The sequence below is a fragment of the Manacus vitellinus genome, unplaced genomic scaffold (assembly GCF_001715985.3).
Source record: "Manacus vitellinus isolate BGI_N305 unplaced genomic scaffold, ASM171598v3 scaffold_21_pilon, whole genome shotgun sequence".
Lineage (NCBI taxonomy): Eukaryota > Metazoa > Chordata > Aves > Passeriformes > Pipridae > Manacus > Manacus vitellinus.
This window is the reverse complement of record NW_021939546.1, coordinates 13,015,891-13,031,214: the sequence shown is the minus strand read 5'-3', so window position 1 is coordinate 13,031,214 and position 15,324 is coordinate 13,015,891. Positions and strand designations below refer to the sequence as shown.

At 40.8% G+C, this 15,324-nt stretch overlaps 1 protein-coding gene across 1 annotated transcript in view; it reads right to left on the bottom strand.

The window, feature by feature from the left end:
- EIF2B3 (eukaryotic translation initiation factor 2B subunit gamma) overlaps positions 1 to 15,324 on the bottom strand; it is a 99,842-nt gene that overhangs the window by 20,456 nt on the left and 64,062 nt on the right. The window contains exons 6-9 of the mRNA XM_029959764.1: positions 11,340 to 11,470; positions 10,501 to 10,694; positions 6,270 to 6,347; positions 5,454 to 5,602 (exon numbers count right to left, since the gene is read on the bottom strand). Of these exons, the coding sequence (XP_029815624.1) occupies positions 5,454 to 5,602; positions 6,270 to 6,347; positions 10,501 to 10,694; positions 11,340 to 11,470 (552 nt within the window). The remainder of the gene's footprint in view (positions 1 to 5,453; positions 5,603 to 6,269; positions 6,348 to 10,500; positions 10,695 to 11,339; positions 11,471 to 15,324) is intronic.

Genomic DNA, 15,324 nt, shown 5'->3' with positions numbered 1-15,324 from the left:
CAGGATCAGAGATGTGTCTCTATACATTACAAGTGCAAATAAGGAGACTAAAAGGAACATTGGAACAGCTTTCTGAGTTGGTCAATAGACCTCAAATTGTTCCTGATTTTCAAATGAAGACCACCATCTTCTAAGTTAACAGCTGCCGAGTTGAACTCAGGAGGTACTGCCTAAAATTCTCGGGCCTGTGCCAGGCATCTGACTAGACATTTCATTTATCTTTTCCATCATCCAAACCAAATCATTCCCCATGAGCATTTTTCTGACAAAATTATAGGTGAGACAGGTTTAACTTTTTTGGTTACTCTGTGAGGATCTGGTACTTTCTAGCTGTGGAGGTGAAATCTTGATGCAAATCTTGTGCCATTTGTCCTCTCTGATAATCAGACCAGCCTATTTATGATTTCCATAAAAAAATAATTTGAAGCAGAATGCTCTCTTATACTTCCTTGAGAAAAGAAAAACAGCAAAATACTTCATTTCAGACACTAAAGCTAGCACAGAGTCCCTGGGGTACTGACTACCAGCATGTCAACAAGACCATTTCAAAGCATGCCTTACTATGGACTTGATATTTATCTGAGCTTTCCAGGCTTGCTTCTTCAACTAACCTCTAAGTAGTTCCACAGATTGTGGGTTTTTCCCTACTGTAGTCCCATCTCCTGAATTTTTCTGTTCATTTTCCATGACCAAGGAAGAAGGACATACTGTGCACATAACAAAATGGCCAAGCTCTTTCCAGTAAGTGTATACACTGGGATAGTTTTACTAACAAACAAGAGATTTCGAAATATTTATATGCAGGGATGGAATAAAGGATTCAACATGTTTTTCCTGTTAATATTATTTGTAATGCTCAGAGCACTTCGGCACAAGGTCCTGTATGACCAGAGCAATTAGATGTTCTTCCTGCCAGAAGCAAGCAAACCAAGTAAAACAACAAAACTGGTAAAAAATAAAGCCAATGTTTGATAAAAACCCCAACAAACCAACCACTAACTGCCAAAACAAAAGTCAGAACAGGAACCTGAAACTAAATTAATCCATTCATATCTCAGTTTCATTTCAAAATAGCCAAGTGTGCCCAAGTATACCGAAGGAAACACAGTTATAGAGTCACAGTCATTTGGGTTGCAAGGGACCTTTAAAGCCTATGTAGTCCTCACCCCCTTAAATAAGCAGGGACCTCTTCAACTAGACCAGGTTGATCAGGGTCCCATCCATCCTGGCCTTGAGCACTTCCAGGGGCAGCCACAACTTCTCTGGGCAACCTGCACCAGTGCCTCTCAATCCTCACAGCAAAGAATTTCTTCCTTATATCTAGTCTAAATCTACATTCTTTTACTTAAAAACCATCAGGCCTTGTCCTATTGCAACAGGGCTGAAAAGTTTGTACCCATCACTTTTATAAGCCCCCTTTAAGTACTGAGAGGCCACAATGAAGTCTCCCCAGAGCCTTCTCTTCTCCAGGTTGACCAACCCCAGCTCTCTCAGTCTGTCTTCACAGGACAGATGCTCCAGCCCTCTGATCAGTCCCTGTCTTGTGGTCCATTCAACTTGAGAAGTGTGGGAAGAGAGACTGCCAGTGAAGAATAAGGCAAAAAAGGGGCTGAGTACCTCAGCCTTTCCCTTGTCTGTTGTGACCAGTTTCCCAGCCTTGCTTATTAGAGGGGCATATCTACATCACTTTTCATTTGCAAATGGTAACCAGCTTCAGTCAGTCTGTGGGTGTTACACATTGCCCCTTTGCAATTGAGATGTAATGAAGGGACTCCTGCACAAAAGATGCATCAATCCAGGGATCCTGTTGTGCTGCTCCACCTCTGATGCAAACAGAACAAACAGAAGGGCAGTCCCAAGCCACTGCAGAGACTAAGGACACACACAGCTACTGCAGGAGCATTCAGATAGACAAAGTTTTTTCAAGTGACCTATAATTTCAGCTCGATTAGTAGATTTTCTCCAACTATGTAACTCAGTGCAGTCATTTGTCACTGAGCTCTGGGGAGCCATCCAGAGGGAAACAAGAACCGTTTCCCCGCTGCAGCCTGTCACCTGGGCAGTCAGCGTCTCTCAGCACTTGTGCTGCTGTATAAATTACATCCCTCCCAGCTTGGTCAAGGATGTCCATCATTCAGCACATATGTAATCTTCACTATTTTATTGTTTCATTGATGGAAGAATTAGCTGCACAGTGGGAAACACATTAAGAAAGGACTACCAATTATTTTGCCCTGTTACTAACTTCTTTAATCCCCTGTAATCTCTTCTAAGGGGGGATTCATATCTACTCAAATCACTTCACAGGAGACATATATAATGTAACAGAAGCCCTACACACCAGGGAAAACAAAAAACCCTGCTACTGATCCTCCAGAGTACCAAATGCCCCAGCCATTGCCGGTGAACAGATCATAATTTGCAAACACTGTGCAATGGCACTGTCCAAGCTAACCCCAGTTCCTTGATCCATTCAGTTGGGAAGGTCATCACCACCTAGTCCATAACCTCTGTTCCTCCAATAATGAACCAACCACAGCCTAAAAACAGGAATCTGGTTTTGTTCTAAGCACCTTTTGGTGTTTCCCACCTGCATAGCAAGATTCTATTTATCCATTTCAGAAGCTGGTATAAAATGTGGTGAGGCTATTCAAAACCTTTTTCTGGTTTGGAGGTATAATGTGTGCATCTTGAAGCTGCAGGAACTATGGCACAGGATCCCCAAATAACATAACAGGAAAACTATCAAGAGATAAACATTTTACATTTTTTTTTTTTGGGGGGGGGGGTTGGGAGGTGGTTGTTGGTTTGGTTTTTTTGGGGGTTTTTGTTTTTTTTTTTTTGTTTTTTCTATATTGACATAGTGAATTGAAGCTGTTGATCACTTTTTCAGCTGAGATGGGAAAAAAAAAGAATGTAAGATTCAACCCAGAGAAGCTGGAGGTGATGTAAGTGGCAAGGGTAATACCAAGGCAGTGCCACGTCTCTCTTGATAACTGAACTTAGAATGCAGAGCAATTTTTGCATTTGGTTGTTCCCAGTATCCCAACTTTCAGAAAAGATTTACCAGATCTTTCTTCTCTGAGTTATCTAAGCATCTTTGTCTTTTCCATAATATGTGCAATGAACACTGCTGGGAATGACCTTCAGTTACCACTCACATTTGACTCAGGCACTAATACAGTAGTCCATTAGTGTGGTTGAGTTATTCAAGTCAGCATTAAAATGTATATTCTTTAAATGACACACTTTTTGTCACTTCACAGTGCAATTCCAGAAGTTTCTAATGTACAGTACCTTAGATGGTAAAACTGGCTTACTTGTAGGACATCCTCTGAGTAACAAAAAAAATTAATTAGATCTGTCACTTTATTATGCTCATTTTGAGGCATATCAGCCAACACATACTGACTTTCCAATTAAAGACGAAGATGTTTTCTGAAGTTGGTGATTAGATAAAGCCTGAGCTATTTTAGGGACACCTGGGAGGAGAAGTGTTCATAAGGAGTTGTCCACTGTGGGCAGTTTAAAGCCAAACCACATATAATTTATCCACCTGTTGCAAATAGATCCATCAACACGTGTAACAATCGTTAACATTTTACCAAAAATATATCAGATTAAACCAAAGTAATGAAAGAGTCAAAATACATAGGAAAAAAATACATACAAATCCTTCACTACATGCAAGGTTTCTCTCAACAAAACTCAGCAGCTAGAATATTTCTGTTTCTCACTACCTGTGTATGCATGATTTCGTGCTCCTCTAATCTTAAGACTTACCATGATACCATAAGAAATACTTTATCAGCTCAGTATCTGTGCAGTTCTACACAATATTGATTACAGTTTGCTTTGAAATAAAGATCCAGGGTCTGTAGTCTTAATTCTGGAATTAAGAGGAATAATTACAAATTAGACTCCAGTTCATCAGTGTGCAGTAACCATAGGGCAGCTAAAGGGGGTAAACCCCTGGGACTAGGAGGTTTTTCACTCTTTGGTGGCTACACTGTTTTCAGTGAGAGTGACTGGGGACGATGTTGTTTTCTAGAAATTCACAAAAATGCTACCCCAAAAGTCAGTTTATCCCTCTTAAAAAAATAATATATCACCAACTTTACGATGCTTGTGGAACTTTGTGAAATGCTTAACATGACTCTGGGCTCGATTTAAGATTTAGAATACTGCTATATACCAATGCAGACAAACACAAGGTGATTTGGGACTCTTCATAAAAATAGCAGTATTTATACACCCAGCTGCCTCTGTGATTTAATGGTAAAGCTGCTGACCTCATATGCAAAACCATATCATTATGACTGTGGCATCAATTCATTAATCAAAGTGACAGAGCATCTTATGATCAAATGAGAGAGGTTCCTCCACTTTTTATGACAGCAGTGCTTGTGATACAGCTATACTGGATCCATCTGTGATTGAACTGGAAACCAGCTATTTTCTATACTCAATGGAATTCTGATTTATGATGTGCTTGAAATTACTGTGGATTTCTATTAAAGACAAACACTTTGTGGTAAGGTACCATACTTACCTGTAATTTAGTTATGTAACAGTAGTATCCTCCATAGACCCCACATCCTTTGGGGTTTTATGTTTTTCAGATATGCAACTTTCAGAGCCAACTTGGCATTTTTTAAGAGCTTGGCCTTTTTCCTGAGGCCCTAAGAAAACCTCAAGCCATGAAGGAGCAGGGAATTTATACAGGTCTGCACAGACTCAATCAGCAGTTTCCTTTCCACTGACATCCACAGGAAGCCAGCACGTATGGAAAGATGGGGGCATGCAGACATCAACAATTACAGATAGGCCACTTTTCCCACATTTGGAAATGTACAGCTCAAGGCTAACTATTTAGTCAGTGTCTTTAGTGCACAAGAAACCTCTGCTAGCTGGCAGATTTTCTCTTTGAAAAGTTTATTCATTTATTCTATTACTCAGCATAGGCAATGGTAAAGTTGCAGGACAACAGAAAAGGGCCAAAGACAATGACATTTTAGGTGAAGCTGTAATGTTCAGACACAAGAAGAACATTTGTAGTTGGTAAGTGTACCACTTCAAAATATGTTTTGTGCCTCTATTTTAGGTCTACTCACAGACCCAGCCACTGAAATAAAGCTTGGAAGAACGGCACACAAGCTCATACAGACTCATACATCCACTTGACTTACCTACACATTCTGAAGATGACAGGACCTACTGTAAAAAGAAGAAATTTATGTTCCAAGACTGCAGTCCTCTCATTAATTCATTTCACTTGTGCACTACTAGACTGGTTATAGAGACTTATTTCTGACTCAGTCTTTGGAAACACACCCTCTGGTATCGTCTCTTCCAGCTGAGAATTCTTTACAGGACAAAAATGACTGACTCAGGACCTATCTAGAAAAAGAAACTGCAAATTTAGGGAACCAAGGTACAAAAAGGTAACATACCCTTCCTCAATTGTAACAGAATTCATGATGATGCAGTTTGTTATCTTAACTTTGTCCTTTATGGTACACATGCTGCCGATGATGGAGTGTTTAATGGATGTCTTCTCCCCGATTTGTGTGGATGACCCAATGATACTGTCTGATCCCACCTGGGGAAGAAAACAACAGAAACTAGCAAAAGCACAAGGATTTCTCCAATATGTGTTCTCCATACACCTCGTCTAAACAGTGTGTCTCAAGCACTCATCAACAAAGTTTACCATGCTCTACCCTGAGGGATCCTTGGCAGAGGAAAGACCCAGAAATTTGGGCAGTTGGACAGTCTTCTCAAGGTCTATTAGCAGGTCTGGCTCTGTAGGTGTCATGCAGTAAGGTAAGAACAGTCCTGCTGGTACTCACTGGTTTCACTCAGATTTGCCCAGTGAGACCTGTCAAAGGGAAGCTTGAAGCTGGTCTTCAACCAAAATGCTTTAGCGAGAAGCAAAGCTAAAATACTGACCCCTTCTGGGTTTGGTGTCCTTTGGGAGGCAAACTGCTCAACTACTAGGAACTGCCATCAGGGAACAAGAGACTGCAGTGGGGTCTTGGGAGTAAGAAAGAATTTTTACCAAACATTTTAAAAGACAGAGATTGAAAGGCAGGAACCCATAGGTGAGTCTACAGGAGATTCTGGGCTGGATCACCTGTACTGCCATTCCACACTTCAGAACTCAGCTTCACTTCCAACGATGGAACTGAATTTTAGCAAGTAATTTTTGAAGCAAAGTGTGTGCAAATTGTATTGAAAGAGCAGAGATGGAAAAAGGGAACACTTACCATGCCTCTGTCAGTGATCTGTGCAGACCCATGAACCAGTGGTTCTTCCAGACCCAGATTAAGCAATAGTTTGGGAACCTGGATGGAAAAACCCACATCACAAGTTAACATGACAGTGCTGTACCCACACATTACATAAACAGCTCAAAGATGGTTTTGGTTTCTATTGCACTACTGCATCTGTCATAAACATTTTAATTTACATGAAAAGGTAGGTTACTGCATTTTAAATGTCCACCAAGTGTGATTTATTATCTTCCAGTTTTGTAAAGGAGACAGGTACACACCACCACTGCAGTGCACTGCATGTCTCCTCTCAATTTGGCTTCCCACCTGTGGAGAAGCAGTGGATCAGCAGCAGCAGGTTGGCTCCAGTGACATCCTGTATGTTACTACAATATCTGGCATCTGCCATTGCAATTGCTGCTCAGTGTATTTTACGCTGTCCAGTAAAGCAAGGGAGGGAAGCAAGTAATACCAAATATAAATCTGTAAACTGGCTTAAAAAGATGACTATGTTAAACCCACTCCACAAGGCAGCACACTGAGGTAGAGGCAACAAAATTGTATTTCAGGTGTTTAAGCAGAAAGAAACTAAAGCTGATCAAGTGGCTATTCCAGATGGTAGAAAGCTGCACAAGAAAAGGCTCTTGACAGGGAGAAGGCAGGTGTTAGATAAGCAGGCAAAGCAGCGATGGTAATAGAGAGAGACACAGCCCGTGAGGTAGCCAAGAACAAATCTATGGAGAGCAATTCTGAACTGGCTCCTGAAAAGAAAGAGGAGCCTTCGTTGCAGGAGGATGGGATATCACTCCATCATTCCTCCTTTTGTGGGTGAAAAGAGCAGCCTGAGGCATTCTGCATCTCCTGGCGTCAGGCTGGGGCCAAGGTCACACACCACAGAGGAGGTGATGACAGCCCAGATGGGGAGTTCAGGGGAGGTGGGAGCCTTGCAGCAATGCACAGACACGGTGCTGCAGTTACTGGCAGGGGTGATGCAATGGGTGATGTGTCTCGGTAGGACAGAGATGGCAGTCAAAGAAACACAGGGGACTCAGAAGGTGGCAAAGTGATGCATGAGGGCTAAGAGGTCTGTGTGCCACAGCAAACTGAACTCCTGAGGGAGAGGCAGTGTGTGCTGGGCTGCTGAGGAGCTCCCCACATGCTGTTTGGCCAACCAGGATGTGTGCACGGACTGTCCATCTGGGAGGTCAGCTGGAGTCTCAGCACAGTGATGGTGCAACTGGGTTTGCCTAAAGGGAGGGAGCAGCACTCATTAAGTCTCTCTTTTCTTTACACAGGCACCTATTTTTACAAAACTCTTAGAAAAGTTTATCTTTGAGATCTTTATTGTTCTGTTGAATTTGGCTGAATGTTGCCAGCAATTTCCAAAGTTGCTATGAAGGAACTGCCATATAGTACAACTGTGTAAAATGACCTCCTTAGAAAGCTGGGATAACAAGGGCTGATGGTTAGGGAGTGAACCTCAAGAAGCAAATCCCACAGATCTGAAGAAGATGGGATCAGATCAGAAAATACATCTCAAGATCTCAAATGAGATGATAGTTGCAGGAAATTATTTGGATATTCATAATATGACCAGCCTGTTTCCCTTCCAGCATGCAAGGATGGATAAATAGTGCTGGTTTTCACACGGTAAGAATTTTCACAATTGATGCTTCATCCAGATGAGTGAGGTGAGCTCAGATGAACTCACACATCTGAGGTATCATTTCTATTTGGCTGTTGTCCCCAGTAGACATTTTCACATCTGTAGCTCTTTACATCTTGTAGTTGGTCCTTCCCACTGGATTTGTGTTTTGTTTATTTTTTAAAAAATAAGAGTAGATTAGATCCTTCAGTCCAAGGTGCAGGCACTAGAGAAAACCATCAGCTTACCAGAACACCACAAACTCGGCCAATCCACCCAGATGATGCTTGGCTGGGTGAAGGGACGTTGTCCTCACCTGACTCACAGATCCAAGCAAGGAACACACACCAAAGAATACCTACAGCACAGGCTGGAAAGATTCCTGCTATCCACTGTTGATCTGTGGGAAGGGAAAGACATGAAGAAAGGCTCTTGCCCTCCTCAGTGGAAAGGTGTGTGGTGAAATAAATAAAGGATTTTACTGGCCAGAGCAAAGACCTTATTAGAATCAGTCAATGGTAGTGCAGCCTGAGGGGTAACCCAAGAAAGCTACCAGCTCAAGCATTTTACTCTGAAAAGGAAGGTTAGACTGGGGGCAGGAGTCAGAGGGAGTGCCTGGGTCAAAGCAAGGTTTAAGATGTGTTTGGATTTAATTCATCTTACAAAGAAACTATTTCCTGCTATTGAAGATAACTCCCTCCTGAACCCACCTGCCCACACACAGGCTGCAGGCATCCAGAAAACCAGCTGGAAGTGAAATGATGTGAGCAAACTGTTTCCTCACCAGAAGGGTGAGGGTTAGGATGCCATTCCTTCCTGCAGCTACTGGACTGGACTGCTACTGCTCCATAACCCTGTCTTTTTGGACCTCAATGCTATAGGTCCTGGCTTTGCAGCAAGGGAATCAGAATCTGGTCCGTGAAGACCAAGACAAGGGCAAACAAGATACCAAAAGTCTTCCTTAATGACCAACAAAACAGGTAAAAAAAGCAGATCAAATTAATTGTGTATCTTTTATGAGGATTAGCAAACAAAATGTGGTGGCACTGAAAAAAGGAACTCCTTTCTCACAACTCCTTATTAAGGTCCATTTTACATTTTACCTCAACATAGTTTCCTTCAAAATTTTACCATCCTGAAAAAGGTAAAAATTCAAAGAAAATCCTTTACAAAGTTGAAGGCCCCAATGTGATTTCAAAACACTAATTCTTTGTACCACCCAGGAGCAAATATATTTCCTGAACTGACCAAAATGTAGAATATTTAGGTTAAAAAAAAAAACAAAACCAACCAAAAAACAAAAAACCAACACAAAAAATCCCACATGGAGTCTGACTGGCTTAAGTCAATAACTTTTTACTGAAGTGGCTGCTGCCAAATGTACACGCACACTTCCCCTAGCAAGCGGTGTTCACCTTTAACCCTTTGGGCACACTTGTTCCTGCTATTCTTGGGGAAAGTTTTCTCCTTCTGACAGGCAGCAATGCTGCCTCTCTTCCTCATGTCTCCAGCCACAAAGCAAATAATTTTATTTCTGTGTTCCTCTACAGGCACCAAGGACAAAGAGCTCCAGTGTGTAAACTCACGCTGCCATGCTGCAATTCTGATTTGCATGAATTAATCCATTCATGTTATTTAAACAAAATCAGCTCAATCTGAGAGCAAATGCAAGGCAGCGACCACTTCCAGGATTCCCAATACAACATTATTGCTCTCCCAGCCCCACTTCCAGAAATCCTGAGTCTTTCCTTATTGCACTCCTAAGTCTTTCAAAACTAGAGGAAGCTGTCCACTCCTGATAGCAATGAAGTTCATCACTAGCAGAGCAAAGTGAGAACTTGTACATTGCATCAGCCAGTGTAGTAACCCCCCCCAAAAGACCTAAATCTCCACCCCACAAACATATTAAGAGTTTTTATTCAGCAGCTCATTAGGCAGTACAGGATTTCTCTAATCCTCCCCAGTGATTTTTTTATTTTATGAATTCTCAGTAGTGTGAAAGTGAAAGCTGCAACAGATGCTGCAACAGATCAACCTTTCACCTCTGTGTTTACCCAAAGTACCACTGTAGTGAAACCTTTTCATAAAATAATTCTTTCATTATGGAAATCATTAGGCAATTTAAATGCAAGGGTAGTTTAAGTCTTCCAGCAAATTGCTAATAACCTTTGTCATTATCACTGACAAACATCTACTAGGAAGAGTCCAGTCAGAACTGACCTTGCCTTTAGGACATGGAGGACATTGATTAGATAAGCTACCAAAGCTACTTCCATCCTTATTTTCCACACTTCTTGGCTCTTTGGCTGCATGTCTTGCCCCAGCCCCTCAAAAACACAGGAATGTGTGGGGTGAAGGTTTTCTTAGCTAAATCAAAGCCATGGAGTAAATTAGTGACAGACCTGTTTCCTGGCCTCACATCCCTATCCAGCAAGCAGTAGGGCGATGTGCCTAGATAAGATGGCAGTGGTTCAATTCCCACATACTCCTCAGCTGTATCGCAGGGAGCCACTCCTGGAGGGCAAAATGTGCCATAAACTACTGCTGTATTCCCAGGAGGCAGTTCTGTATTTTCCTCACCTGTCTGTTTGCTTCAATATACAGCCCAAGAGTGTTCACTCGGTAGCACAGCCCCTCTTTCATTATATGGACGTAGCAGCGCACTTTTCCTTCGTGGAGAGTTTCAGTCATATCTCCTCTGTGATCATTCCAACACGAGTTATCTGGAGCAGGTTTCAGCAAGCTATTATCTTCCTTTATGAAACTATAAATGTCTGGAGAACACACACATGGCATGAAGTTAAGACAGGACTTAATGAAATACTTTCTGAAGAGGAATACCATTAAAATAGTGTTGGTGAAGGGAAATCTTTGCCTCACCTCATCTCAATGGCTGGATACTTAGCAATCATTAACAGATTTTATCACATGTAGTGAGTAAGTGCTTATTTTTATTCTGCAGGTGTGAATCAAGGAATCAGAGCAGATGCAATGTTTTGCCCAAGGTCACACAAGGAGACAGCGGAAATGTTAAAAATAGGTTCCAAGATCTGAGATCCTGTCCAGTTCCCAGTGCAGGGTGGTTAAGGCTTAGCCTGTTGTCCTATGCAATTTTAGGAACTCCCTCCTAAAATTACATTTTCAAAAATACATTTATATATCCTGTACTCTGGAAGAAAAAATACAGAGCCCCTAGCTGACTTATGATTTACATCAAAATAAGGAAGGACAAAAGAATTTATATAATGCATAATACTGTTTGAAAAAGAAATCTGCTAGAATCTTTCTTATCATGAGAAAAAAACCCCAGATCTTCAAACTAGTGTTTCAGGTTAATTCTGTACTTTACTCAATAATTCAGCTGCAGCATATGGACTTTAAAACTTTCACATACCCAAATTTTTGATACTTGTACTGACCTAGGGATGCTTGTTCTCTTTTCTTTTGGTCCTCTTCTTTGTTATCTAGTCCTTGTTGCAATGATGTGGGAGAAGAGAACTGTTTCCTAACCAGATGTGGAATCAGTTCACTCCGGAGAGATGTGATTGTCCTGGGGAAGGAGATGCACACATGAAGTTCATGAATGCTAAAACTTCCATCTTTTTTTTTCTTTGCATAACATTATCAGACATTTTGCACATTTTTCATGAGGATAAATCAAAATGCCAGGTATTGCAAGACACTAAGACAATGTCCACTAGTTACATGCTTCCTTAATGCATTAAAATATAAAGAAAGAGAGAAAATAAGGAAAAAACTTCATCTTTAGAACTAATTCCCCTATACTTTAACAGAGATACCTATAATTTATTATAGCATCACACTACAATTCATACTTGCGTGCAGATGGAATGCAGAAAGTACCAACATTATAATGACAACAACTGAAATTCTCCTTATGTGGCTTTAAAAACTACATCAATTGACATAAAAAGAGAGAATTAAAGAGTGTATAGAGGAAAAACTAAAGCAGCTCCTTTTCTTTGTGATAAAAACGTGGAAATGCTCAAGGATATATGAAATATCAGATCCTTAAATTTATGATGCATACATTAATGGTATTCTTGTTCACATGAAACTTTCAGAACATTTTAAAGATTCAGTCCTTTTACCATGAGAAATCAGCACGTTTTAACTAGTTTAGGTCCTAAGACTTTGATGCTCTTTGGGTGTTCTGATGCAAAACACATCAGTGAATAGAAAGCTTCCAAAGGCTTCAGCTGGCAATACACCCATCTTCCCTGCCTACAAATTTCAACTTTTATTATACCCATTCTGACATTCCAATACGAGGAGGGAGAGAAAACACAAGGGGTTTTAACCCAGGTTACATATGCCTTAAACAAGGACCCCAATCTCTACATTATCTTTACTCTTGCATTGACTTATACATTGCAATGAATCAAGAAAAAACTCTCCTAAATGACAAATATCAGCATAGACGGTCTATTGTACAATGGGATTATAACCCTGTTAATTCAGTTTTGACTACGAGAAGATAATTTTATTTTTCAATAAAATATTTGGGAAAAAACCCCAAACCAACAGCTTTTACAGTTGGAGTGCAGTCTTAAAAGAGCTTTATCGTTGTTGTTTCATTATTTTAACAATCTCCATTTAGTTACTGAATTGTGGATTATTTAAAGTAGTACTTGGGAAAATCATGCGGAAAATGAACTCAAACTTGGCATGTGTAAGAGGAAGTGCTAAACTTCAGAGGAAGGATTGGCAGAACTAACATACCGGGCTTGGCTAGAGGAACTCAACAAACAATAACCCACAAAGAAAGAGGAGTTATTTAGAATGGAAAACAGCAAAACTAGGAACTAACTAATAGGTTACATTACAAAAGGAAAGTACTAGAATGAGTGTTATGAAAATTATTTTGGTTGGCAAAATCTCCAGCGAAGGGGGACCTTACACAGTTCAAACTTTAAGAAACATCCAGTTCAAAAACCACCCAGGCTCCTGTTCAGGTCAACAATAGTGAAGCAAACCCTAAGGACCAAAGCAGTCTTTCTCGCCTCTAACTTTGAAGGGAAGATTCATATGTGATTGCCAGCTCAGCCCTGTGAACAAATACAGTGTGTTCCTTTTTCCTGACAAACTTTTCCTTCAGTCCTCAACAGCAGGTTGTGCCACATCCTCCGTCCTGCAGTGGGATGATCAAGCCCACCCCCAGCTCCGAAATTCTGCTTTTATTTTTTATTACAGGCAAGGAAAAAGCTCTACATCTTCAGCCTCTCCTCCTTCTTGAAAACAAGATTATAATCACCTTCAGATAGCTGAATTTCAGGAACTAATGAAGCAAAACACTTCGTTCTTTAATCACCAAATTTCTCCCTGCTAACCACTTACAGGCGCGCTCTGCCCCGGCCGCCCCGGCCCCGCGCTCCCACACACGTGTGGCTGTGCAGATGGGCAGTTTACTAGCTCACAATGTTTGCCTGCAGCTGTGCCATTCAGCAATGATTTCCTGCTTGGGTTTTATACTTCATCCAAAACCGACAATCCTCTGTTTCCCTCAGAGGCTGGCTATGGCATTTATAAGATATATTACCTATAAAATACCCAAGTATTTGGCAGTCTTAAACAGTCTGATGCAGAGGACAACACAACACGGTAGGAAATGAAAGCAGTGGAAAGGGGGAAAGACAAAGTTTTGCCTGGTTTTTGATGGTCTAATCTTTCTTGGACAAACTCCTGAAGCTTTCCTGTAATTCTCTGAAGTGCTAGCCACATTCCTTTGCCAAAGGTGGAGCAAATCTCTGGGTCATCCATAAGATGTGGCTCAGAAACACACCCTTCTTACTGGAAAAGGAAAAACAGGAAGGTTCACCTTTGCTTGCTGTTTAAGCAATTTATATGCAACATTAAAGGAATTTGCCTTTGGAAAATATTAAAAATACACAGTAAGGCCTTCTGTGAGAAAAATTTGGGAATTTTTCGTAACGGATCTTGCAAATGTAGATATACGAAGTGATAGAGTAAGACTATTATCTGACTGTCAACAGTGGGGGAAACCAAACATCTGGCTGGGACTAGGAAGGAAATTTAAATCAAAGGAGGCACAGGACCGAAGACCCTCCATCAAGAGAGAAAAAAATTAGCAGAGTTTGGAAGAACCAACTGGCCTGTAATCTAGATACAGGAGACAACAAACCACAAAAGGTTTTGGTCTAGTGTGCCGAAAATTCTTGCAATCAAATCCTGAACTTCACATACCTATATTAAAAAGAAATAAGCATAAGAGTGCATAGGGTGAAGAAAGCAACCTTTTTTATTCTCTTCAGGTTTTAAAACTTGGATCCCCCTTTTTCTAAAGCTTGTTGTTTTCTTTAGCACCAAGATGTGGAAATGAAATACCCACTGAGATCAACATAAGGAAAAATCTTGTATAACCTGGAGAAAGAAAGTAGAGGGGTGGATGGAAGGAGAGGAGGGCACACAAAATTTTGGCAGAAATCCAATTCTAAGCCAGCTTGGAGTAAGCATGCTCTTGACACCTCACCGCAAAATCCAGACGGTAGAGAGCATAAACATGAACCTGCTTTTGAGAAACACTTGCCAAAATAAATATGTTTTCATAAAATCTAGCCCAAGCAACAAGCCCTTTTCCATGATCTTTCATTCCCTAAACTCTGATTTTCGAAGTTCTGTTTTCAGCTCAACAGAAAGTCGTGGGTTTTCAGTTAAACCACCAAAGATGGAGAGTGGCATTAAATGGCTGCTTGTAAATGAAGGGAGGGACATGCACTTTATGTGGTTTCTGCCCTCTGAGAACAAGAGGAGATGGCAGTAATTTTGAAAGGGGTTGATACTGATCACATTTTAAGCATGTAAAAAGAAGTATCTCTGGGGTGGAATCTGCCATTCACCCAGCAGGTCACAGACAGGGGGTGCTGGCAAGAGACGGTGCATAAGTGGGGGAAATGAAGGCAACTGGGCAGTTGAAATTCATGGTGCAAGCACAAGAAAAAGCTGGGAGTTCAAGAGAAGATTTTTTTAAAAGCAAAAGAACCTTCTGGAAAAGTCTATATTAAATGTACCTAAGAGCTCAGAGCACACATCAGTCACTTGGAGTCAGCTATGCAGACTGTAGACTCAGACCCAGGCATTATAAACCTAGAATATTCAAGGTTGATTTTATTTAAAACCTAAAACATTAAGGTACAAAAATGGATATTTGGACAGACAACTATAATTTTACCAAGTACTGTTATTAATAGAGAGACATAACTAAACTTTTAGAATCCCTTTACCCCTGGTCTCTGTGCACTGCTATGTATTCCCAGTGTTTCTGGTATTTTTACATCTCAGAAAAGACAGAGATAAGGTTCATGCTAAATTAAAAGTTTTACTTGTGAAGAACATTAGGTGAGAACATGCTAGATCTTTAAGTTT